The sequence below is a fragment of the Lycorma delicatula genome, chromosome 4 (assembly GCF_047948215.1).
Source record: "Lycorma delicatula isolate Av1 chromosome 4, ASM4794821v1, whole genome shotgun sequence".
NCBI classification, from domain to species: Eukaryota; Metazoa; Arthropoda; class Insecta; order Hemiptera; family Fulgoridae; genus Lycorma; species Lycorma delicatula.
Genome location: NC_134458.1, coordinates 156,244,091 through 156,269,385, shown reverse-complemented (window position 1 = coordinate 156,269,385; position 25,295 = coordinate 156,244,091). Strand labels below are relative to the sequence as shown.

At 24.9% G+C, this 25,295-nt stretch overlaps 1 protein-coding gene across 50 annotated transcripts in view; it reads right to left on the bottom strand.

The window, feature by feature from the left end:
- Positions 1-1,790: 1,790 nt before the first annotated feature.
- Positions 1,791-25,295, bottom strand: part of Mhc (myosin heavy chain) — a 118,995-nt gene continuing 95,490 nt past the window's right edge. For 30 of the 50 annotated variants that reach the window (XM_075364517.1, XM_075364519.1, XM_075364531.1 and 27 more), the window contains exons 27-40: positions 24,332-24,590; positions 23,670-23,923; positions 21,640-21,718; positions 17,340-17,585; positions 16,923-17,119; positions 15,761-15,968; positions 14,845-14,986; positions 14,078-14,318; positions 12,625-12,766; positions 11,668-11,979; positions 10,108-10,275; positions 8,911-9,183; positions 7,541-7,693; positions 1,791-1,988 (exon numbers count right to left, since the gene is read on the bottom strand). In XM_075364517.1, the coding sequence (XP_075220632.1) occupies positions 1,908-1,988; positions 7,541-7,693; positions 8,911-9,183; positions 10,108-10,275; positions 11,668-11,979; positions 12,625-12,766; positions 14,078-14,318; positions 14,845-14,986; positions 15,761-15,968; positions 16,923-17,119; positions 17,340-17,585; positions 21,640-21,718; positions 23,670-23,923; positions 24,332-24,590 (2,755 nt within the window). In that variant the 3' untranslated portion in view covers positions 1,791-1,907. Of the gene's footprint in view, positions 1,989-5,509; positions 5,596-6,658; positions 6,708-7,540; positions 7,694-8,910; positions 9,184-10,107; positions 10,276-11,667; positions 11,980-12,624; positions 12,767-14,077; positions 14,319-14,844; positions 14,987-15,760; positions 15,969-16,922; positions 17,120-17,339; positions 17,586-21,639; positions 21,719-22,311; positions 22,391-23,669; positions 23,924-24,331; positions 24,591-25,295 lie in introns of all 50 variants that reach the window. The other 20 variants (XM_075364520.1, XM_075364529.1, XM_075364528.1 and 17 more) reach the window with 4 other exon arrangements.

Below are 25,295 nucleotides of genomic sequence, written 5' to 3'. Positions count from 1 at the left end.
GTTATTGTAGTCAAACATAAAAAACAGGGATTTTTTACCCTAATTTATTGGTTTCCACTTTGCATTCATCATAACAGATCTTTAAGTTTGTTACACTGGTTTCTGCACATAGATGCTTAAAGTTGATACTATTGAGATCATATTTTCAAAGTTTCACCTTTGTACCATCATTTTTGTTGTTTCTGTTTCAATATAACCAAGCCAGCTCTGCTAGCAGTGTGCACCAAGGAGGAACAAAGAGCAATGATCTGATTTCTCTGATTGGAAGGTGTTCATAGGCTGAAATTCATCAGAGGCTTACAACACAATATGAATGAGGACAGTGCTCTACAATGTAGAGTTTGTATGAGTGAATTGAGAAGTCTAAAAATAGTCTGACAAGCATGATTCACGAAATGGGACTAGAACAAACGCCAGTCAACCTTCTTCACTGACAGGAAGATTCAGCAAGTTCAAGAAATGGTATCAAATCAGTGAGTTACCATTGACAATGTAATCATATAATTAATGTAGATAATATAGGCAACACAGACCTGTAGTCATGTAGACAATGTATTAGTCAGGGCTCTCCCTACCAAATAATATTTGATGAGCTTGGGTTCCATAAAGTCTGTATTTTTATTGCATGAAAATACATATATACACATGGCCACACAGACTGTTGAAAACCATTACCCACTTTTTTTGAGTTGTGGAACACTCCGCCTACAGCCCCGATCTTTTCCTTTCCAACTATCATCTCAATGGATCAATTAAAAATGCTTTATGAGGTTATCAATTTTCTATAGATAAAGAGATGCAGGAAGTGGTGTAAAATGGTTGGATGACTGACCAAAAACCTTCTTCTTTCAGGGAATGTGCAAACTTGTGGACCAGTGAACCAAGTCCATTAAAATGATGGACACTGTGTCAAAAAACTATGTGGGCATTCAACTCCTACAGTTAAATTAACTGAAAAAAAAGTGCAAATGATTTTTTACTTTCCCTCTTAAATAGTTATTTTGAAAAAAATCTTAAAAATATTTACATAGTGTGAACCACTTTATGAGAAATCGATAATACAGAAAGAAAGGAAAAAATATGGCTTTTGAAATATGGTGTTTCAGGAGAATGTTGAAAATTAGGTAGGTTATAGAGTTTTTGAGATGAATCTGAATATTTAAATTAAATTAAATTTAAATCTGAAATGAATCTTTATTTAAAGAAGGACAGTATTTGTGGGCCATATGTTAAGGTAACTGGAGTTGATTTAGTTCTAGAAGAAATTGTAAAAATGATAAAAATAGTAATGGAATAAAAAAGTATTAAAATATGTAATTGAGGATGTACAATAGTAACAGATATGTTGAGCTTTAAGAAATTTACACAAAATAGAATGAATGGATTTGCATTAAACCAATTAAACAAGAAATTGATGGGAACATTGCTAATGCCTCTATTTATTAATGTTGATTATTAAATGTAATATTAAAGTGATCTCTGGTGAAAATAAAAATTAAAACACAATTTTGCCACGATTAGAATTTTTTTATTGTTTTTCTTTCTTGCTTGCTCAATTTCAAATAAACATTGTCATGAATACACATACAATAAAATAACACAATTTATTTAAATATGATAATAATATTTCAAGTAATAATCGTGAACAAAAAAAATTAATGCTAATTCATATCGCTAGCATTTGGAATCATTATAATAATTATATATAATTAAAGTAATATTAAAATAATAATAATAATATTAACAGTAAAATAAAATAAAACAGATAAATAAATAAATAAATACAAACAGATGTTTTAAATGTACAATTTTATTATTCAATAATAATTTGGTTCACTTGTATAAGAAGCGGTTTTTGGCATTTTTTTTACATTTTAAAATTTTTTTTGTATTTATATGCTTAAGATTTAAAAATCCCCATCAGGGTGTAGATCGAACCTGGGAGGGAATGCAGACCCATCCAGGAGGGGCTTCAATGGTGGTCTAGACTGCAAAAAAGAAAGAAAAAATATTAGCATGAGAAAAGATTATTTAAAAAAATTATACTCTGAAGATAAAAAAATGAAATAAAAGGTAAAAATTATAATTCTTTTATTATAATAATATATATTTATTATATTATTTATATTCTTTTATTATAAAAATAACTATTGCAAACTTTATTCTAATAATTCCTTTTATTTAGTTGTTTTCTTAATAAAATAATAAGATTTAAAATTTTTATACTAGTTCTACTTCTTTTTTATTGTTATATTCAATAATATCTGTGATTTTGAGCCAAAAATTCCATAGATAAAAAATAGTAAAACTTAAAAACAATTTTAAAACCCATATTCAGTGAAATGTTTTATTTACATTTAAGTTGTAGTAAATCAAAATGAATTAATAACACCAAGAGCTGATATGTAATTATCATTTACAAGGTTTTAAAAAAGTAATTGAACCCGTCTCTAATCTGTTAATCATACCATTACTAACACGGAACTTAAACTTGCCTAAGTTTATTTCAAAGAATGTATAAAATAGTGCATCAAAATGTTGAAAACCTTCTTAGTTGAAATCAGTTAGAACTAAAAATATTTGTATTGTGAAAATTTAAATCATGTAATGTCGGTCATTCTATGTGATCATTTTAAATCTAAAAATCTGATAAATTATTATTTCAAAATAATATGTTATATACCATATCACAAGTTATTACCATATACAAGGTTAAAGTAATAATAATAACAGAATAATTAATTTTTATTTATTTGTTATTTTTGAAAGTTAACTATCTTATTAGATAATTAAAAAAAAAAAAAAATAGAAAGAATGATTCAAATAAAAGCTTTTTTTTCATTAATATCATAATAAATGTTCTCTAATCTGTTTTAAATGGTAGAATATTAATTTTCAATCATTTTTAATCATTAAATTTCAAGCAAATAAAATTATTTAAAAAAATTAAGTATCCAAATATAAACTGATATATTTAATTTTATAAGATATCTTTTGGTTTTATTTTTTAAACCAAAATCATTTTTTTATAGGTACTAAAATGTATTGAATATGGTATTTATATATATAAATTTTTAATGCTATATATTAAAATATAACTACAAATTTCATTTTCATATGATTCATTAATTTATTTAATTTCACCAATATAAAACAAAATGAATATATAGAAAGATAAATTACTTCATATTTTATACTATACAAAAGGTTAAATATTAAGAATATAAATGTAAGGATACCAGTAAAAATGGACCACATGCATAGGAATTTAGAATGAAGTCGATTAACTTATAAATTTTGGCTAAAATTTGTAACTTATATAATTAAACTCATTCACAAAAAAAATTTGCAGTAATGAAATAACAAATCTATAACTAATTACAAAACAAACAAATAAAGTAAAATATCATAGGCAAAAAAAATATTCACACATTTAAAAAAAAAAATATTTTCACACAAAAAATAAAAAGTGTTAAATTAAACATAACACAATAGTTAAAATACTCGTATATGATGTACTTGTGTAAAAACAAGTAAAACAATGAAATAAGAAAACAGTGCGAACTAGTGTGGTAAAACAGTGAATTTATTTTGTTTTATAGATAAGAGATTATTTAAATTCAGTTTCTTTTGTGCAATTATGTTTATTATTAGAGTACTTTATTATTGTGATATCACTTGATTTTTCAAGTAATTTTGTAATTTATCTAAACTTTGATTCTTCTTGTACTTGATAAAAACTATGATCTGATATGAAATTTCATTACTATTCATGCATTTAATTTCTATTAATCTTCATTTTTACGAGAAATGCTTCAGTTTTGATTTCATTATGAAGCGTGAACAATGACAGATTTCTTATACTATTTGATTTTACTGAACTGAATATAATGTAGCTAATGATTTTTCATTTATTTTCTACTAATATTCTGTATTCGGTGGTAAAGCTCATTTAAATTTTAAAATGACATTTCCTGTTCTGTGGAATATAATCTGAATTTCCTTCACATATATAATGTAACAAATTGATGCAATAAACCTGAGAAATGTAACTAAAATCTTTTTAATTTAAGAAAGTTTATTAGGGATAAAGATAATAAATTTTAAAAAAATGAAGTGCATTAAGGTAATATGAAAGTATCATCAGTTAGTGAGTGTGGAGAATATAAAATTATGTCAATTGTAATAAGGACAAAAATCTAAAGTTAGTAAACAGGTAATCTGATGAATCTAATCTGTATATATGTTAGGAACTATCACCTTTTGCTTTTAGGTAACCTAACAAGAAAACAAGCTACTCCTAAAGATTTACATAGTTATTCTGCAAAATAACAAGATATACTACTCAAGGCTTGTAATTGAAAGTAAAGAGTGAATTGGTTTCCCAGTTTTAGTTTATTAAACTGTAGAAGAGAATTATTTCTTATCTGATATGGTATTTTTAGTTTTTACCAGATTAACACAGATTTATGTTTTCAAATTATTATTTACCAAGAATGTACATCAAATAATAATAAATTATTATTATAATAGATGTTTTAATGTTATAGATTGATGTTATCAGTTAATTAATCATTATAATTTATAAATTATAATTATAGCCAATTATATCAGATATATGAAAAGGAATGTACCTATGTATGTGTATTAATGTGATTATATAAACATAAGAAAAAATTATAAAAACACAAAAACAAAACAAAACGGAATAAATAATTTATATAATAATAAATAACCTATCACAGTTTTTTTTATTTTAAATGACTTTTTGAATTTCAAAAGCATTGATCATTTGTTAATTTTTAAATACAGTTATCAATATTCATTTACTCTATTCTATATTCACTGACTCTAGTACAGAAAGTAAGGAATAAAAACTTTAAGAAGAAAAAATTAGAATAAATGAACCAGGTAGTTAAGTTTACAGGATAAAAACACAATTTGTTTTAAACTGTTTTATATGGTTCTTCAAAACTGTCCTTAGCCACTATTGTTGGGCTCAAATTAGCACAACATATTCTGATCTGGATGTAAGAAGCTACAGGTAAATTCATTACACCAACAAGGGACATGATTCTGAAGAGGACTCAAATTAACAAAATGTGTACTAGATATCCAGATTAGCTGGACTTTTGGATTATTATATGAATCAATCAATTCATTTTTTGTGACTTGTCCTACTTTACTCATAAATTGAATACAAAGGTAGAAATTTCCAGTTTATTATGTTAGAAATAATCGAAAGTTAAAACTTTCATAACCATCCTTTTTTGACTAACAGGGTTGCAATCTATCAGTCGATAGATAATGAATAAAGCAATGCTTTTGAAAAAAATTACATTTTATGATCTGATTACTAAACACAAAAATGAATAATTGACATAATGATTGAATCTATAGGTACTGAAAAAGTATGTACAGTATTAAATGAGAAACAATAACAACAAAACAACACTACGATGGAAAAAAATCATCACTCGTTTCTGAAATTTCTACACAAAGTTCATACCTTATACAAAGATCAAATTGTGCGGCATTTTTTATTTTTTTGTATTTTGTTTGATTATTTAATTACTTCTTAGTTGTTTAAATCCCCTGTAAAAAATCATAATACCTAACTTGCTTAGTATATTACTTTTACAAATTTACTAATTAAAATAAACTTAAATATATATATAAATAAATCTAACATAAACAAATTTGTAATAACAAGCAATCAGATTAATTTAAAAAAATCTAATTACAAACCATGTAATGCAAATAATAATTATGCTTTCACAACAATACAAAAATATTAGAAATTATTAGGTTGTTATAACATTAAATAAAATAAAGAAGAATAATATTGCAGTACAGAAGGAAAATGGTACAGTAACGGTCTTTTTTACACAAAATAATTAATCTAAATCTACTTCAATTTATAATTAATCAATTTATAATGTTTTATGTAACATTATAATTAATATAAATTGCTACAGTATTATATATTTATTACATAATAATTTAACTGAAATCAGAAAAGCTGCATATTGTATAGAAAAATTCTGAAAAATGCTTTCTACCAAGCTTATAAAAAATGGAAGATATTTGGAAAGAAAGATTAAAATAAAATATACAAGTAAGTTGTAAGGGATTTATTCATAAAAAATAAAATAATAAAACTTTGAAAAACTTGTCATAGTAACCTTGTAATAGGATCAAACCTTCTGATGGAAAGGAGTAGTAAAATTAAAATTTTATGTTTTTTATAAAAATATTGTTACAGAATAATAATTATATACACTGGTTACTAATATTATATTTTATAGTAATAATTAATAAAATAATAATATTAACAAAACAAGATGCCAGAAGTTTATGGCACTTTTAACATGTCCTATCATGCTTTTATTTTGTTGGTCTATATTAATGAAATTATTAAAAAAATAATAATTATTGAAAAAAGCATAAGTAATAAATTACTTTTAATACAAAAATATAATTGCAGCAGACAGCTAAATTAAAAATATTTCATTCAGTCTCATTTAAAAGAATGAAATTATAAAAATCTTTAATGTAGTTTCAAATTAGAAAAATAATCATAACGCTAGTGCATATGTTTTATTATTATTTAATTATATGTATTTATAAAACATCATTATTTTTATATCTAACTTACAATTAGCAGACTGATTTTACTCAGCTGCAGCCTTAGCACGTTTCTGTGGCTGTAAATTTGTATAAAGTAAAATAGATGAAACATTTATAATTACATAAAAATATCAACAAATATTACATTAAAAAGTACTAAAATTGCTTATTATATATTGTATATAAAAAGCTTAATTATTTCCAGTATTTCTGAATAAAAAAAACTAATAAATATAAAAAATATTTAAATTTTATTTATGAAGGTAAGGAAAAGTTATGTGAATATTAATTATTTTACTGGTAACAATATAAAAAAATCTGTATAGGTTTAACTGAAGATTAGAGTCATATAACTTTTACAACTTATTCACTTTATTACCAAAGAAATATTCAGATAAATATTTTAAATCTAACTATAATTTGTCTAACCTAACCTTTTACCCTTTACCTTTCACTTAACTGGCTTTATATCAGTAAAAACGAAAGAAAATCTAATAATTTTTTTATGTAATTAAAAGAGAAACTGAGGATTTGTTAAAATAGAAGTTTAAAATAATATTAATTTTCTAATGTTACATTCAAATGCATTTAATTACATTAAAATTAAAGGAAAGAGTAATAGGAAAGTATAATTTTATAGTGAAAAAAAATTGTTGAAAGACATAATCACTAATTAAAAAGCTGTAATATTTAACTGCATTAAATAATACTTGCATTCAGAAAGAAAAAGGTAGAAGTTTTTAATTAATTAATGCTAAAGCTTCCTAATTCATAAAATTTATATTAATCTACCGATATGATAATATTAATAGTAAAGTAAAAAATTTATAGTAACAAATAAGAGTTATAATGAAATTAAAATAATAATGAATTTGATTTATGATAAAAAATATAAGAATTATTTACTTACAAGAGGGCTTCCTGCTCTGATTGCAGATCCTGCACGTCCTTTGCCTCTGAATTTTGCAATAGCTTGTTCAGCTAAGTCTGCTCTCTCCTCAGCTTCTTCAAGTTCTTGTTGTGCTTTACGGAACTTAGCAAGATTAAGGGCAGCAATTTCTTCCTGAAATTATGAAAAAGAAAATCGTGATCAGTAAAAAGAACTATTACAATAATTTTCTTAAGATAATTATTCATTAAGAGATATAAAATAAAATTTTCTTATTCAGTTTAAATATACTAAAAATAAAATTATGAACACTATTTTTTCTAATTTTGCTCTTGTTGGATTTATCATGCTTGTAAACTGTATGCAGAGCAATTTTTTTGTTTTTTCTCAGGGCTGCATAATTTATAAAGATATTTATTATGCATGCAATATTGAAGCTATGTAAATTATAAAAAAAATGTTTTTTCTCAGTATTTCATGATTAAAACCCCTCCCTGTGATAACTCCAACTGATAGTCAGTTACTACTACTTTTTTCAGATAGAGAAACCCCTCCACCTCAGTTTGATTGAGTGGCATATCCATATTATCATATAGCTCATTACACCTTTCTAAATTTTCACTATGAAAACAATTTCCAATTTTTTTTAAGTGTAAGTAATATAAATAGCATAAGAAGGTTAAGTAAAAGAAATTGCAAAAAGCCTGTAGCATGATAAATCTGTAAGAAAAACATCTTAACAGTAAGGAAAATAATAATGTAATTAATGCAACCCTGAAACTACACCTGTCAATCATGTTTGCCTTAATATAGTTCCACAACCAAAATCTCTACTTTTAAGGAAGAAATGTATTAAGTATAAATGATATTAATTAATTTAATTACACTTCTTTTATTGCAGTATAAGTTTTATAATCTTTAAAGTTCTAGATTATTTACACTAAAATTGCATGTTAAATAACTGAATGAAATGAATTAAATAACTGAATTAAATAACTGAAGAAAAGATGAATTAAATAACTGATGAAAGATTCCAAATCTATACTTGGGATTGAACATGAAATGTTTTGGAATCCTATAAACAAAACTAAGCAGGTATATATGAATAGTAACTTTTACTTTTTATTTAACTTATGGTTGTTAATAATAATTTATCTTAATGCTTCATAAAGAAAGTTACTGCAGTGACAAATAATGAAATATGTTATATTTAATAAGATAGTTCCCATAGACTGCCCAAGTTAAGCCAAGTATAGCAACAGTTTTACTTCATACTGTTAACATTTATTAGTATCTAATAACCATAGTAGTCAATGTCACTTCCTCTAACATTAATTCATGTGTATAAAATAATTTAAAATTTATGACTAGAAATTTTAATCAATACTTACGGCTTCTTCAATCTGTCTCTTGTAAGTCTTAATCTTCTGTTGTAATTTATCAACAAGGTCTTGCATACGTTCATGGTTCTTGCGATCTTCATCAGCCTGGAAGCTAAGTTCCTTAATGCGTCGTTCTGATTTCCTCAAGTTCTTCTGTGCATCAGCATGTCTTCGCTGTTCACCATCTAATTCATTCTCGAGTTCACGGACTCGTTGTTCAAGTTTGGCTATCGCCTTCTTACCACCCTTAAGTGCATTGTTTTCAGCCTCATCCAGTCTTACCTGTTACACAAAAAATTAAAAATTTGAATAAATAGAGAACTACTTTTTTAACTATGTAATTATTGTAAACATCTTTTATAGAGATTACGAAAAATAATACATTGTGCAAAAATGAAGATAATTCTTTAAACAAATTAATGAACTTAGCAAAAAACGTTAATAATTTCAAAAGATTTCAATTAGCCTATAATAAATGTTTAGCATATACAAAAATGATAGTAACCAGTTATAAATTCTCTTTTATAAAACTGTTACAGTTTCAACAGTTATAATATATGTATATGAACTTCAGTAACAAAATTGATTGAAGACAATCTGACATTAGTTACAAGTCATTACTGAAAATGACATAGCCACTCTCAAGAATAACAAGCATCTGATGCTAGGTGTAAAACAGAAAATTATGAGGGAAATTCTTTATCAAACCAGTTATTATTAGATTTGTTGAGTTATGTAAGTCTTATTTTTTTATAAATATTTATTTCCCATTCTCAAATAATGTGTTTTATTTTTAATATGTATTTTATGATTAATAATAATTAATCATATTATATATTTTCATATGAAAGTAAATAATAAATAAACTGAGATTCTAGTATATAAATGTTCCATATTTCCATATAACTGATGAGTAACAAACTCTTGGGAACAAATGAGTTAGGCAAGTATATTATAAACATAATATGGTAAGCAGCATATAACAAAAGGCAATTCTTTAACATTTCTTAAAAAATCATAAAAATTATTATTTAAAAAATTTTCTAAACTTTCTTTTGGAAAAAACTAAATATCAACAAATTCTTTAATAAAATTATAGTTATTTAAATGTCAAGCTATAGATTTACTACTACTGTTTAAATTTTTGAGAAAATAATTGCTACCTTTATTAAAATTACAAAGTAAAATAAATACATTAACACATACTTGAAGTTCCTTGATCTGTGTTTCAAGAGCCTTGCGGAGCTTCTCCTGTGTTTGTGCGTGGTCTTGTTCTGCCCTAAGTTCATCTGCTAATCTGGCTGCATCCACCATTGCCTTCTTGGCCTTTTCTTCTGAGTTCTTAGCCTCATTCAACAATTCATCCAGATCCGCCTATTTTATGAATAAATTAAAAAATATATATATATTAATTATTTGTGAAAGAAGCTTCACAATTTTTTATTGTAATTGTAAAAACTTTTTAATTTTCATTTTGTAAAAAGTTTTTATTTTTGCTGTAAATTAAACATCTTTTTTTTCTTAAAAATATAAAATTGAAATGTATGTAAACACAAATAATGAATTTAAATTATACAGAAAAATTGGCTAAAAATATATACCATTTTTAAATACAGTATTAAAAATAAACAGATTTAGTAGCTGCCATTTTTAATAATACTTGTCTTCAAATTATGATAAATATAATTTTAAAAGTATCTGAATTAGTAAGTTTATAATGAAATGAATATGAAAAAATGGTTGAACTAATCTTACTAGTTATTTATTAAACTTCAAGATTTTATCAATAAAATCTAATGTTTTAATTTTTTTTTTAATTTCAGTTTCCACCTATTAGATTAATTACTTCTAAAGCATTGTAAAGTGGAAGAAATTGATACATAATCTAATTAATTGAAATTAAGTCGTAAAAATCTTTTTCCACTTTTCATAAAAAAAAATATATATATATATATTTTTTAAGGTTTTGAGATAATGATTTAGAGAAAAACTGATTTTTTTATCTAAAAGGTAAATTAACATTTGAAAGAAAAACAATTTTATTAAAAAAATTTAGTAACTAATTTTAAATTAAGAAAAAGTCTATACTTTTTCAAAAAGATGTTTTTTTGGACACTGGTACCAGGCATACGCACAAATTCTACTACATATCATTGGATAAATCTTTAAATTAATATACATTAAAAAATTCTTTCCATCTATAAGTCTAAAAACTAACAAACTAGGCAATATATTTTTTAAGAGAATCTATTTATTTTAATACCTACTGTAGATATTATATGAAATACTATATTGTTATTACATTACAGATTAAGAATGATTAGAAAATAAACTATACCATAATTACTAAAATTTTAATTTCAGAAAACTTAAGAATTCTGGTAATTTAATTATTTTACTTTTTTCTATAATTTTGTTCTAGCAGGAAGGATAAAGTTATTTTCTTGCAATCAAGATATAGTGAACTTGTGTATATTGTGTAAATTAAATGGAGGTAATTTTCATTGATTTCAAATTTTATACATGTAGGATTAGATATGCTAAATTAATTTTATTTTTCTTAATACTGACTTATAATTGTTAATTACTATCAATCTAAAGAGTATGATTTTCATGACAATTACCATTATAATTAAAGATTTTATTATGAATGGTAAACAGAAAATTCTTGATATCAATTTGTCAATTTCTATGTCAATCAATCTACCAATATTTCATATAATGGTTAATGAATTATAATTCTATCTAATACTCTATACTGCTTACATGAAGAGTTTGCAGTTCGCTTTCAAGTTTCCTCTTAGCAGCAGAAGCGCTGGTGGCTTGAGCAGATAATTCATTAAGTTGTTCATGTGCATCGCCAAGTTCTTGTTCAGCTTGTCTTCGGCCACGATCGGCTTGTTCAAGGAGAGTTCTTGATTCTTCCAATTCATTTTGAAGAGCGTTTGCTCGTCTTTCTGAAATACCAAGTTGTTCCCTAGCATCATCACGTGCCCTCTGTTCTTCTTCAAGAGCTGTCTGTACATCCTTCAATTGTTGTTGGTATCTCTTGATATTCTTTTGAGCTTCAGCATTAGCCTTTATAACAAAAAATAAATAAATAGAAATAGATAAGTAATTTACTAGCAAGAGAATAAATATGAAGAAATAGCAGTTTCATAATAATTATAAAATATTACTAAATTAATTATAGTACATTATCATAATTTGTAACTTAATTATGTCTTAACTACCTTCTTTTGCAGGAGATTTAATTCACAATAAAAGCTTAAAGATTACATGCATAGCATGAAATGTTTGATAACAATGCCAAGCTTGACTGGAATTTGAATGGAGAACCTATGATGATATTGGCAAAAATGCTATTACTTCACCACAATGGTATGATAAAGTTTAAACTATAGTACGTTTTACTGTAAAAAGATTATTTGAAGAAAATATCATAATTAACTTAATACCTACTGTAAATATTATATGAAATACTATATTGTTATTACATTACAGATTAAGAGTGATTAGAAAATAAACTATACCATAATTACTAGAATTTTAATTTCAGAAAATTTAAGAATTCTGGTAATTTAATTATTTTACTTTTTTTGTAATTTTGTTCTAGCAGGAAGGATAAAGTTATTTTCTTGCCAAAACTGTACTTTTTCTTAGTTAGTTTCAAATATAATAATTCTTATAATAATTATCTTTATAATGAATTAATTATAATACCTTGTTAGCATGGTCCAAAGCAATTTCCAATTCATTGATGTCAGCTTCCAATTTCTTCTTCATACGAAGAGCTTCAGCCTTACCCTTAGCTTCAGCTTCCAAACTAGCTTGCATTGAGTCAAGAGCACGCTGGTGGTTCTTCCTGTAATAAATAAATTACATAATTATAAATCAATCTAAATCATTTTATTAAATTACAAAAAAATATAACAATATCTGAGTTAAAAAAAAAAAAATCTGACACTTTTTAAAATTAAGATGTCAATTATAAAACAATGGATTTTTATCATGTATGATTATGTATGGGGGATTAAGTAGGTAATAATTTTAATAAAAGAAAAAAAAATTAAAATTTGTTGTTGAAGGTATGGTATTATACCTTCAACTAAAAATTTAAATAAAATAAAATAATAGTAACAGCAAGTGTGTAAATCAGTACGTAATAATACATATAAGTGCACATTGCAAAAGGAACAATCTACCTAGATATAGACCTTAAAACAAAAAAACTAAATCTACTAGAGTTCCATACAGTGAGCATCCTTTTCTTCTCACAATTAACTGGGAGATTAGGATATCATTTCCTAGGACAGGAGTAGCTCATTAGTGTTCTTTGATTTTATACTGACCTTAAACAAGTTGATTGTTTGTGTACTAAAGAGCTTGGGTGCTAAAGAGACTCAAGAATGTCAGATTTTTCTTATAAAACTCTTGCCTATCTCAGAATTGTATACCGTTTGAAAATATCTAATGGAACTAAAAATAAAAAATATAATATTAAAGAAAATTAAATCAAGGAATAATGATGAAAAAACTAGAAGATAATGTAAACATAAATAAAATTAGAAATAATAATTAGATTTTTTCAGAATTTGTAAAAGATAATTAAGAATCAATAATTATTAAGATATTATTAATATTAAATCATATAATTAAAGTATTATGTTATTTAGTTCAATATTATATCTGTATCAACTTTTTATTTATCAACTTTTTTATTTATCTTCTATGCTTTTACAGAATACAAAAATTGAGTGCATAACAAAATTTCTGATATGCTATAAGTAGAGAGAGTAAAAATATACAGAAATTTATAGTCATTGTTTCAGATCCGTATTTTTTATGTTGAATTCATACATGATTTGTATATTCTGATAAACTTATTTGTTTGATAACTTTATCTCATTTTACTTTAAAACATTAATATTTTTTCTAATCAAAGAATTTAAAAAAGATACCTATAGTTTTAATGAATGAATTCCAGAACGTTAGTTTTTATTTCTTCTTGTTCCTTACATTATCTAATCTTACTTTATCTGATCTAATCTAACCTGATGAGTGTTAATTGGTATAAATATACATTTAAATAATTAATATGATCTAAGATTAGATACTTATGTCATCATTAGAACAAGGAATTTAGCTTTTTTTAATAAAAATGGCAACAACTAACCTTGTGTTTTCAAATTCTTCTTCCTTCTCTTGGATACGTCTGTCAATTTCTTGCCTGACTTGAGACAATTCGAGTTGTGATCTGAGTACCTTGTTTTCTTCTTGTTCAAGAGCTGCTTCAGCTTCTTCAAGAGCGGCTTGTAATTCATCCTTTTCAACCTCAAGACGTTTACGTGCCTTTTCAATTTCATGGATGTTGCGTCCTCCTTCACCGATCTGGTCAAGAAGGTCCTTAACTTCATCTGTAATTAAATAATGATTGAATCAAAATTATTGTAATATTAATTATGATTATAAATAAAAATTATCTCTTTTAGTCACAACAGATTAGCAATTATTCTAATTTAAAATGGGAATGTAAGAAATTTTTAAAGTTTGAATTTTTGTGTCTATGTAGTTTAAATGCTTAAAAATTACAGTAATCTTGTTAAACTAAAGTATACTATACTTTAAAGTAAAAGTAATAAAAACTTAATAAAATACAAAATCAAAGAAGATGATTAAAGAAAGGTTTTATGAAGGAGATTGATTTACAGTGAAACAAGATCAGTCAGGTAAAGTTTTAATAACTCTCACCTTTTAAGTGTACTGTAGTCAGTATAAAAGATTCTATAGAGATAGTCATTATAGAAGTAGTAAATTGTGTTGAAGATTAAGCATTTTAATAAAAAATTACATGAATAATTAACGCCAGTATAAGTTAGTTAATAAAAGAAATTTCTGATTTAATCTATATTAAATTATTTCCAGATAATTAAATATATGTACCGGCAAGGTTCTTGTTTTCTCTGCGTACAGCTTCCAACTGTTCTTGGCCTTCTTCATAAGCTCCCTTCAACCTGAACAATTCAGTAGAGTAGTTGCGGCATTCCTTTTGACTTGCGTCCAATTCAGCAGCGAGGTCATCAACCTATAAAATAATAGAAAAAAACATTACTAGCTTATTTCCAAAGACATTTAGAAATGGGGTAATAAAAATTTGATTCTATAAAATTAATTATTTTTGTTTTGCAATAAACTAAAAAGATAAGCATGATTGTCTTTCAGTTAATGTGGTCCCATAATGAACAAAAAAATCTTTTCGTATTTAAAAAAAATAAAAATATTATTGATAATAAAACATAAAACTGTACAATATTTGTTACTGAATTAGATAATTTTATTTTAATATTTTATTTGAATATGCTCATGCCAGAACATACATATATTGGCTTCAAAAATTCACCTAAGTTCTTAAATCAAAAGTTGAGGTTGTAGGAATTATTTGTGGGCACATAATTTAACTAGTTTATTACTGTTAGTTTGTCACAGAATTCTTCAGGTCTATGGGTACGTGAAGTATCTGATAAGAAAGAATGCAGCTTAATTGTAAAGAAAAAATAGATTTACTATTTTGTTTGTATTGTTGCAAGTACTGCCTGGGAATAATACTCTTACTGGATCCATTTCTGTTCTTCCTGCCTTGTGGCAATGAATTTTATGTATATACAACCTGGTTTCAGGCTGAGCGGGATAACAAGTATGCATGACTTAATATTGTGAGGAAAACAACATTCTGGTAAGAAAAATGACTACTGTAACAGCCAGTAGACTAGACACAGAGCTGATAGTCAGGTAAAACTATTATCCCCTATAATGGGGCATCTATCTCCTTTAGTTATAAACATATGAATATAATATTAACCTTGAGTTTCCATTCACCAATGATCTTGTCAATAGCCTTAGCCTTCTTCTCAGCAGCATTAGCAATGGCAGTTGCTCTGTCTACTTCAAGTTGTAAGTCTTCAACTTCAGTTGAGAGACGTTGTTTGGTCTTTTCAAGAGCGACAACCTTCTGGTTCAATGATTCAATTGTTTCTTCAGCTTCAGCAAGACGGGCCTGAAGTTTGCGCCTAAAAAATTAAAATGTAACATTTTGAATTGTACAAATATACCTATTCAAAATATAAAAAAATATGTAAGTAATCATTTTAATTTATCGGTCTATTCCTGTTTTTGATTAGAATAATTTAAGAAATTGTAAGACATATTGCTCTGGAATAAAACAGTTATGTATGTTATGAGATCAATATTACATATTATGCTCATTTAATAATTAAAAAATACATAAAAAAACTGATTAATTTTTAATTTTAAAATTGTTCACTAAAAAGTAATGAATGATTTTACTATTTTTTTGCTTTATCAATTGTTTAAAATTACTGGTTAAAATGTTTGTAAACTGTTTGAGGAAGATTCAAAGTACAAGATCAAGGGAAAATTGTCTAGTTACAAGATGTAATAAGCTCTGAGGTAAGTTTATTTGGTGTTTAACATCAACTGCTTTCCATTTAACATCTAAACTATTGAAGAATATAATATTATTTTTGGTTGGTTAAAAGTTTCCAGATATAAAAAAATTATTATACCTGTTATTTTTTCTATTCTTCATTAATTTATAAAATTAGAAAAAAACTATGATTATATATAACAGAATAAAATAATTTATTTAAAAAAAACATATTTGTTAAAACTTTATTTATGTAGTTTAAAAGATATAGGAATTAAATTAATTAGCCGAGATATAGAAGAAATATGTGAAGGTACTTGCAATTAGTAAAATACTAATTAACTGAATCATGTGGTTTGTATAATTAAATTATTTTATTATGATTTAAATTTCTTCATATTTTATATTTTGTTAAGAAAGAAAAAGAATAGGGATGTTTATAAACAACAGGAAGGAAAGAAGCTCTAAAGAGATAAAGGAAGTTTATCAGAAAAATGGAAACCATTCAGTTAAAACATACCAAAAGTTTGGTTCACAGAACAAAAAGAATAACCTTAAAATTATTTTAATAACTTACTTAGCCTCTTCTAATTCTTCAGCGCGAGCAACACCTTCAGATTCATATTTGGTGCGCCATAATTGTGCTTCAGCATTAGCCTTGCTCAACTGTCTCTGAATATCAGCCTTAGCTTCAGCTTCTTCTTCAACTTGTTCTCTGATGTTGTCCAAGTCGTGTTCAAGGTTGCGGAATTTACCAAGGAGTGTAGCACGTTCCTGTAAATATGAATGCAAAATATATTAGTATGTATGAAATTACAGAAATTCAATTTTATGATATATAATCTTGTTTTTAAATTGCTTATTTTTATAAATATTCATAATGCATGACTAAATATTTTTAAGATTTAATATTGAAACAATGCTTTGTTTGGCTTTTTGTTTTAAAATTTATCAGCCTGTCAAAGTAATAAATAAATAATTTAATTCAACATACCCTAGATTCTTCATCGGCCAATCTCTTGGTGTCTTCCAATTGAGTGGTCAATGAAATCTTGATCTTGCTCAATTGTGATACTTGTGATTCAGCTTCCTCAAGTTGTCTCAATAAGTCAGAGTTCTCAATGCTCAACTTCTTCTTGGCAGCATCAAAGTCATTAAGAGTTCTGTTGGTTTCATCCAATTTGCCCTGAACTTCATTGAGTTGGTGTTGCAATTGCTTGGTAATCTTTTCAGCAGCAGCCTATTTTTAAAGAAAAAGAAATTAAAAATTTAATTTATCTCAAAATACTTTTTTATAACCTGATAGAATTCTAATTTTGATAAATTTACATACAAGGTTCATTATAAAATAATTATATTATAAATTAATTATATTCATTGTGGAAAAACAAATATCTTCAGTGAATTACAATGTAATTGTTTATTTTATTTTCTGAAAAATGTATTTCTATTTCTGAAAATAGAAAACACAAGCATTGAGAATATTATCCAAGAGCATAATAGACCATTTTTTGTGTAATATTTATATATATATATATATATAGTATGATGATTCTGAAAAATAAAAAAGCATAAAGAAACTAATCACTTTCTAAATTTGTTGAAATACAATTCTTATAGATCTTTTTGGATTTTTTAATTTAGCACTTATATTTGTATAGTTCTTCAGTATATGTCTCAGTAATATACTTAATATACATTGTTTGTTCAATAAGCTATTATTTGGTCATATTTAGTGGTATGTTTGTACATTTCATTTTATCTGAATTTATTTAGTTTGCAGTTATTTTGTGATTCATAAATTTCCATACTGCAGTTAATATCTTTATATAGAAATATGCAGCTACAAAATTATTTGCACTAGTGAATTATGTTTTTCTTTTCTTATATTGTTTGGATATGTCTTTTATAAACATATTTGAATGTACATCCAGTCTGCCCAATGCAATAGTAAAATATAATTGTATATGAAGGGATTTGTAATTATCTCAAAATGTGTGTCATCAAAAAGACAACTAAGCAATTGAAAGCTGGATAAGAGCTTCCAAGAAAGTTTTATGAAAGCGATTTCATTAAATTTAGAAGTGAAGTTTTTAAGATTTGTTTTTTAAAGTTCCACCTATTTTGAGATGCAAGTAACTGAATTATGACACTTTGTTGAAAGTAAACCACAAAATTAAATTGTAAGGATATCTTATTTAAATTATAATTATTAATTGTGTACAATAAATTTAAAATTTACCTTGTATGTAATATTTTATCTTATCTTAATTTTTATTGTTAACAAAAAATTTCTATTTAGAGTGATTATGGATCTTTTATAGTACAAATGAAACAGATAATTCAAATTTGGATTATATTTTATAATCTTTTTCCTCGCTGGTCTTCTTTTTTTTTTTTATTAATAACTGTTCAATAATTTTATGAAAATCCACTCTTTGAATATTGCTAGAAGTGGTATAAGTAATTAATAATTGGTACTGATAAAGGAAAGAATTAAAAAATTCAAACTGCATCAAGAAGAAAATAGATTGTCTTAGATATGATTTTGAGAATAAAAAAACAAATTTTTTGTATCAGATGAGAAACTCTGAAGATGAACGTAATGAAATCAAATCATACATATATAACTTTTACAAAAACATAAAATAAAAGATAGATGATGCTAACAATAAACTTTACAGGTGAAAAAGAAGAAACAATTTATGAATGTATATATTCATATATACATGCATTAATTTGTATTTAAATAGGTTGTTTGTGGTAGTATAGTAAAAAGGAGCTGAAGATAAACAGTAGGAAAAGCTGAAAAGAGTGGATAAAAAAGAAGATGAAAAATTTACCTTGCATAATATATCATATCTGTTATTACTATATTTTTATAATATATGTGTGTATATATATATATATATATATATTTCTTCTTGCATAACCTAGTCTAAGAAGTGCATAAACTAAGATTATCATTCAAAAACTAGAAAATAATTCATATAATATATTACATCTATAATATATATATATATATTACACAATGATATACAGATAAAATTAAACACATTGATGATGATAATAATACAATAAATAACAGTAAGTAATTTGGTTAAAATAATATGTAATAATAAAACAAAAATTATTAATTAGCATACAAAGTAAGCAGTGACAACATTTTGACAATAGTAATTTTAAGTAAAAATTTTGTTAGTAAAGATTTTCTAAAACAAAAACACAGTATTAAAAAATAACTGATTAATAAGCATTTATTTTAATATTACTAAAAAAATTATAAAATTCTATAGTTTGTTATAAAAAATTACGAGTTAAAAAAAAAGATACATTCCTTACTTGTATTATCTCTGTAAGTAAGGGCATTGATTTGCAAATTATATCTTCAAAATACATTACATCATATTTGTAAATCTCTGATATTTGAAAAAATTAAAACACTTGTTTGTAAAAATTTTACATTTCTTTCTTGACGCTAGACAATTCTCATTACTGCTGAATTAATAAATTTAAAAACAGTTAAGTTTTTCAAAGAACTAAATTAAATGGTTTTATGAGAATTTAAATTAAAAATTTTAAGATCTATTTATTTTTTAAAGAAGATTAAACAAACTATAGAGTTAAATATATATATTAAATTCTAAATAAAAAAAAAGTATTAATAAATGTAAATTAATATGATCCATGTATTAATATTCGCTGATTTAAAAATGACTATATATTTTTAAAAAAACAAAAACAAAAAATGGATCAGCTACGCAACGACAACAGCTGCAGCGACAACAAAAATGTACATTGGTAGGTAGGACAAAGATGGCTGGGAGAAATTTTGATTTAAGGTAGATGAGGTATGAAAAACCGGATTTTTGTATGTATAAAGGATTATACAAAAATAAAAAAAAGATATACATATTAGAAGGAAAATTGTTATTAATATATATATATTTTTTGAAGTTAATAAATGTTATTAAATGACATAATTTTTATTAAATATGCGGTTGATTAATGAATTGTTCAGTATTTTTCTCAGTGAAATGAATTTTATTATTATAATTATATATTAAAGTGAATTTGCGATGAAAATAAATAAACATGTTATATTAAAACAATGTCAGTTTTTGAACATACAGAGTACATGTAACATTTAAAAAAGTTTATTTCCATGATTTAATTAAAAAAAAAAAAATGTTAAAAAGTGAGTATTTTTTTTTTAAAGTACAGCACAATAACAATTATTAATTACAAACATATGGTTGTTATATGATTTTAAAGGCTAGAGTATAGCCACTTGTATATGCTTCTGTGTCTTGTAATTTATATTTAAAGAGGTTAAAGGACATTTGAGTATTCATCCTTTTTTCATATTATTTACTTGTTTTCTTTTTTAAGCTCTGAATTATTATACATTACAAACTGAAACTATATTAGTAATTGAGATGACCTGATTAATTATATATTAAAACTGCAGTCATCAGATCAATTGTTTATACAATTCTTAAGATAGTCTTTTCTGCTAATTCTAACCAGAAAATATTCATAATTACTTTTAAATAGAAAATTTAAAATTTTAATTATTTATCATAATACTTAATATATTTGAAAACAAAACTACCCTTTAACTGCTATAAAAAACCTTGCCTTCAAACAAACAAAAAGATTTAAAGAAATTATCTCCTCTAAATGCACTTTCTGAAGTGAAATAAATGGTTGAATGATGGGGGAGAAGTGATGATTTTTAAGAAAATTTTGTTATTTATCTTGTCACATAGAAGATTTTAAAGTATTTTTTTATTATGACATTTTATCTATTTTTCATAACCTATATCCATAGATAATTACTTTTTGAAATGCTCCAGGTATGATAGAATGATCAGGTTATAAGTACTTTATTTTATTATTTTAACTTATATGCTAACCAACAGGTAATATCTGTTATTCTGGATTTTAAATATTTATCACTTTTTTCATAAAATTTATTTTCACTAGTAGTTCAATAATTTGAAAATTATAAAAGTATATTTTACTAATATTATTAATTACAAATTCAGTGGTAATAATCTAAAAATGTATTTAAGAAAGACCATAAAGACACAGATGCAACAGTAATAAAATTTGTGATATAATGAAAAGCAAAGCAATATTAAAATTGTCAATGTTTTTTAAAATTTTTTTAATTTTAAATTTTATAAAAATGTGTGTAGTTTAAATTTTAATATAATATATAAACATGACGATGGCGATGATAATTTTGGTGGTAAATAAAAGGATGGAATCGGATCGTCGGGACAAACCTTGTCATTGCTCAGATGGTCGACACTGGCTCTGAGGTCGTTCAATTCCGTTAAATATTGTGCCTTGTCCTTCTCAGCTCTGTGGAAATATCATTCCATTATAATATTTTAGCAAAAAAAAAAGAAACAACAACCTTTTTCAAACCATAAAGTATGATGCACTACTGTCAACCACAATTTTGTTTTTTGTGGTAATAATTTCAATAATAGATTAAAGAAAAATGTTATCATGGATTTTGATTAAGCATAAAAAATTTGTCAAATAATACTTTATGACGTTTTTTTAGCCATAATTTCATCACTAATTTATGAAACTATGCCCCGTAATGTAGGTGACAAAGAACATCATATATCATAATTAAAAAAAAATAATAAAAATAAATTAAAAATAATAACAGGCATGCTAATTTTACTATAAGAAATAAATAAATTATATTAGTTTAGATAAGATGTATGATAAAGGAAGAATTAATAATCCGCCTGAGTCAGTTGAGGCGCAAAAAAAAAAAAAAATAAATAAAATAAAATTAACCAAAGGATATGATAAATAACTACAGGAGCATAATAACTTAGTAAAAATTATGTAATCAATATCATTATCATCAATATCATCATATCAAATACCAGTATCATCACAAAAAAACACATTCACATGATCTCATTCAATTCTACCTTCTCTCTAGCCAATTGGTCGACAGCACCACGTGTGTTATTGAGTTCGTTGAGGACATTGGAGCGATCATGTTCTGCCCTGTTTTTTTAAAACAGTTAATATAAAATGATAATGATGAAAGTGGCTAAAAATTAGTTACACCAACAACAACTCGTTGTATAATATAATCAGGTATGACAATAAACTAAATAATTTAATAATGTTTAATTTAAAAAAAATTAAAGTCTATTAAGAAAAAAATAAATAGTAAAACCAATAAATTTAAATAAAGAGAAAGTAATAAATTTTGTTGGTTCCATTAAAGGGTTCAGAATAAATCATGAAACTGATATTTTAAATCATTTTTTAAAAATATAACTTTCTTGTAAGAAACATTTAAAAAAACAAAAAAAAATATATATATTTTAAATGAAAACAAAATTTAAACCAAATGATAAACTATGTCATCATGCTTGTTTTTGTTTTTCAGATAATCTTAGAGGAACATTCCTATTAAAACAATTATTTTACACACGATGACCAATTACAAATAAATAAATAAATCTTTATTGTTTTTTTCTTTTTAAGTTATGTCATACCTATAAAGCTTACCATTATAAAAATAATAAAATCAATTGAATGACTTCTCAGTAGTATATCAGAAACTCTGAAATGATTTTACTCTAAAAAAAATACATTAAATAATAAAATGTAGTAAATTATTGTTTTGTTTAAAGAGTTCTAAAGCACTTCAAAAATATATCTGCATTGACATCAGATTTAAAACTGAAACAGTTATTTGTACATATAATCCTATTTTTGATTTTATCATGTTATAAGAATACTTTCACTTCTTTAAGAAGTATGTAAAAATATATACAAGTAGAATTACTAAAATGATGATTAACAAAATAGTGTATTATATGTATCATAAAGCTATGAAAAAATAATCGTTTATCTTGTGTGGTGTATGTCTTTAATGCTTTTTAATTAAGCAATCATTAATTTCAGATTGTAACCTGAAATAATTAATATTAATGATTCTTTTTTGTTTTCACATAAATAATGAAAAAATTGTTTCATAAAGAATATTTATGTGTGGAATAAAGTTATTTTTTTTATCACAATATCTGCCATACTTCTATTTACGATATTAATTAAAATCATTTTTTGCAATAATAGTTCTTTATTTCATATAATTTCTACCATTTTTTTTCTGTAAAAAAAAACAAACGAAGTAATATAGTGGCTTAAAATATTTTTAACACTATTCAATAATATTTTTCAGAATAAGTATTTAAATGATAGATGGAATTTTTAACTATAATTTTTTTTAAAATTGTAATAAAAAATTATAACTCCATAAATCAATACATACTTAGCCTTAAGTTTGTTGAGTTGGTCAATCTGTTCACCCATTTCAGCGACGGCATCATTGTGCTTCTTGCGAAGGTTGGCAAGGGTGCTTTCATGTTGGATGTTAGCTTCTTCAAGATCACGTCTGAGCTTGCTCATCTCAGCTTCTCTCTTCTTGTTGAGTTCAATTTGAGCGGATGTAGCACCACCAGCTTCTTCAAGCCTTTCGCCAAGTTCCTCAAGTTCACGAGCAAGATCAGCACGTTGTTTCTCGGCCTATATTAAAATGAAATAATAAAAATGACAGTGAATTGATAAATTAATATTTCAAAGTTATAGGTATAAAATTTTAATTATTAAAATTATTTTCTAACGATATCTTTATCCATTAAGTGCCTTTGTTGAATAAGTCATGTGACAGATAAAATAAAAGTATTTTATTCCTAACATGACTTGGATAACATAAATCAGAATGCTTATTATTAAATAAATAATTATATTTAAAATAATAATATTAATTTTTAGGGAAATTCATATATAAAAATATATTGCCACAAAATATTCACTAATAGTACTCAACTAATTATTTTTTTGTGAATATGCACAATAGTGCACAATATATACAGTAAATAGTGCACAGTATGCACAATAGAATAGTTACAGTGAACTGAGAAAATTACTTACTTTAGCTCTTGCTTGGCGTTCGGCTTCAACTTCTTCTTCAAGTTCTTCAATGCGAGCCTGGAGTTCCTTAATTTGTTTCTGGAGTTTGCTGACAAGTGATTGTTCATCTTCAAGTTTAGCAGTCAATGAAGCGATTTCCTTGTCCTTGCGTTGGATTGTCTGTTCGAGTTCCTTCTTGTTACGTTCCAAGTCAGCAACAGCTTCCTGAGTCAATTTCAAGTCACCTTCAACCTTCCTCTTGGTCTTTTCAACATCACCTCTGCAATAAAACAATTATTGAGATAAGTAAATTTTTATGTTTACAAGTAGTCAACAGATTGTAAGTGCAGCAAATTAATATAAAAACTCTTGGGATAAATAAAAAGAAACAAATTAAAATGATCTTTTATTTTCAAAGATAATTACATAAACAAAGAAAGTGGAGGTGTGGCTTTTTCTAATAAGCACTTCGGTCATTAATAAAATCCTTTTTATAATGAAAATAGATTTCCTGGACAATTATACACACAAATTCATTCTTTTACTGAGCTTACAAAGGAACTACCTGATCCACTGACCTTCTCATCATTACAGATGAGAATGATGATAATGCAGTAGCTGACATAATTCCCACGATATCATGCAGAGATGAAAAGTATAAGGAGAGATAAGGTGAATTTTATCTTTAAATATACTATTTGCATGAGTAATCTTTTAACAGTTTACACTTTAATCTTTGTCTTTATTTATTCAATTACAAAGAAAATGTAATAAGAGACAAGAGATCCTAACATAATAATTGTTTTAATCTGAAAACTATAGGAATATTGCTTGTGGAAGAATTTTTTTAAATTTCTGAACCTTCTTTAAGTATGGGATATGAAAATATAAAGATATCATAACTAGGTAATAATTAAAGTTTCTTCTTTTTCTTTTTATGTTTTTGTTTTATTCCAGAGTTAAAGTAGTTAACAGAGGTCATATG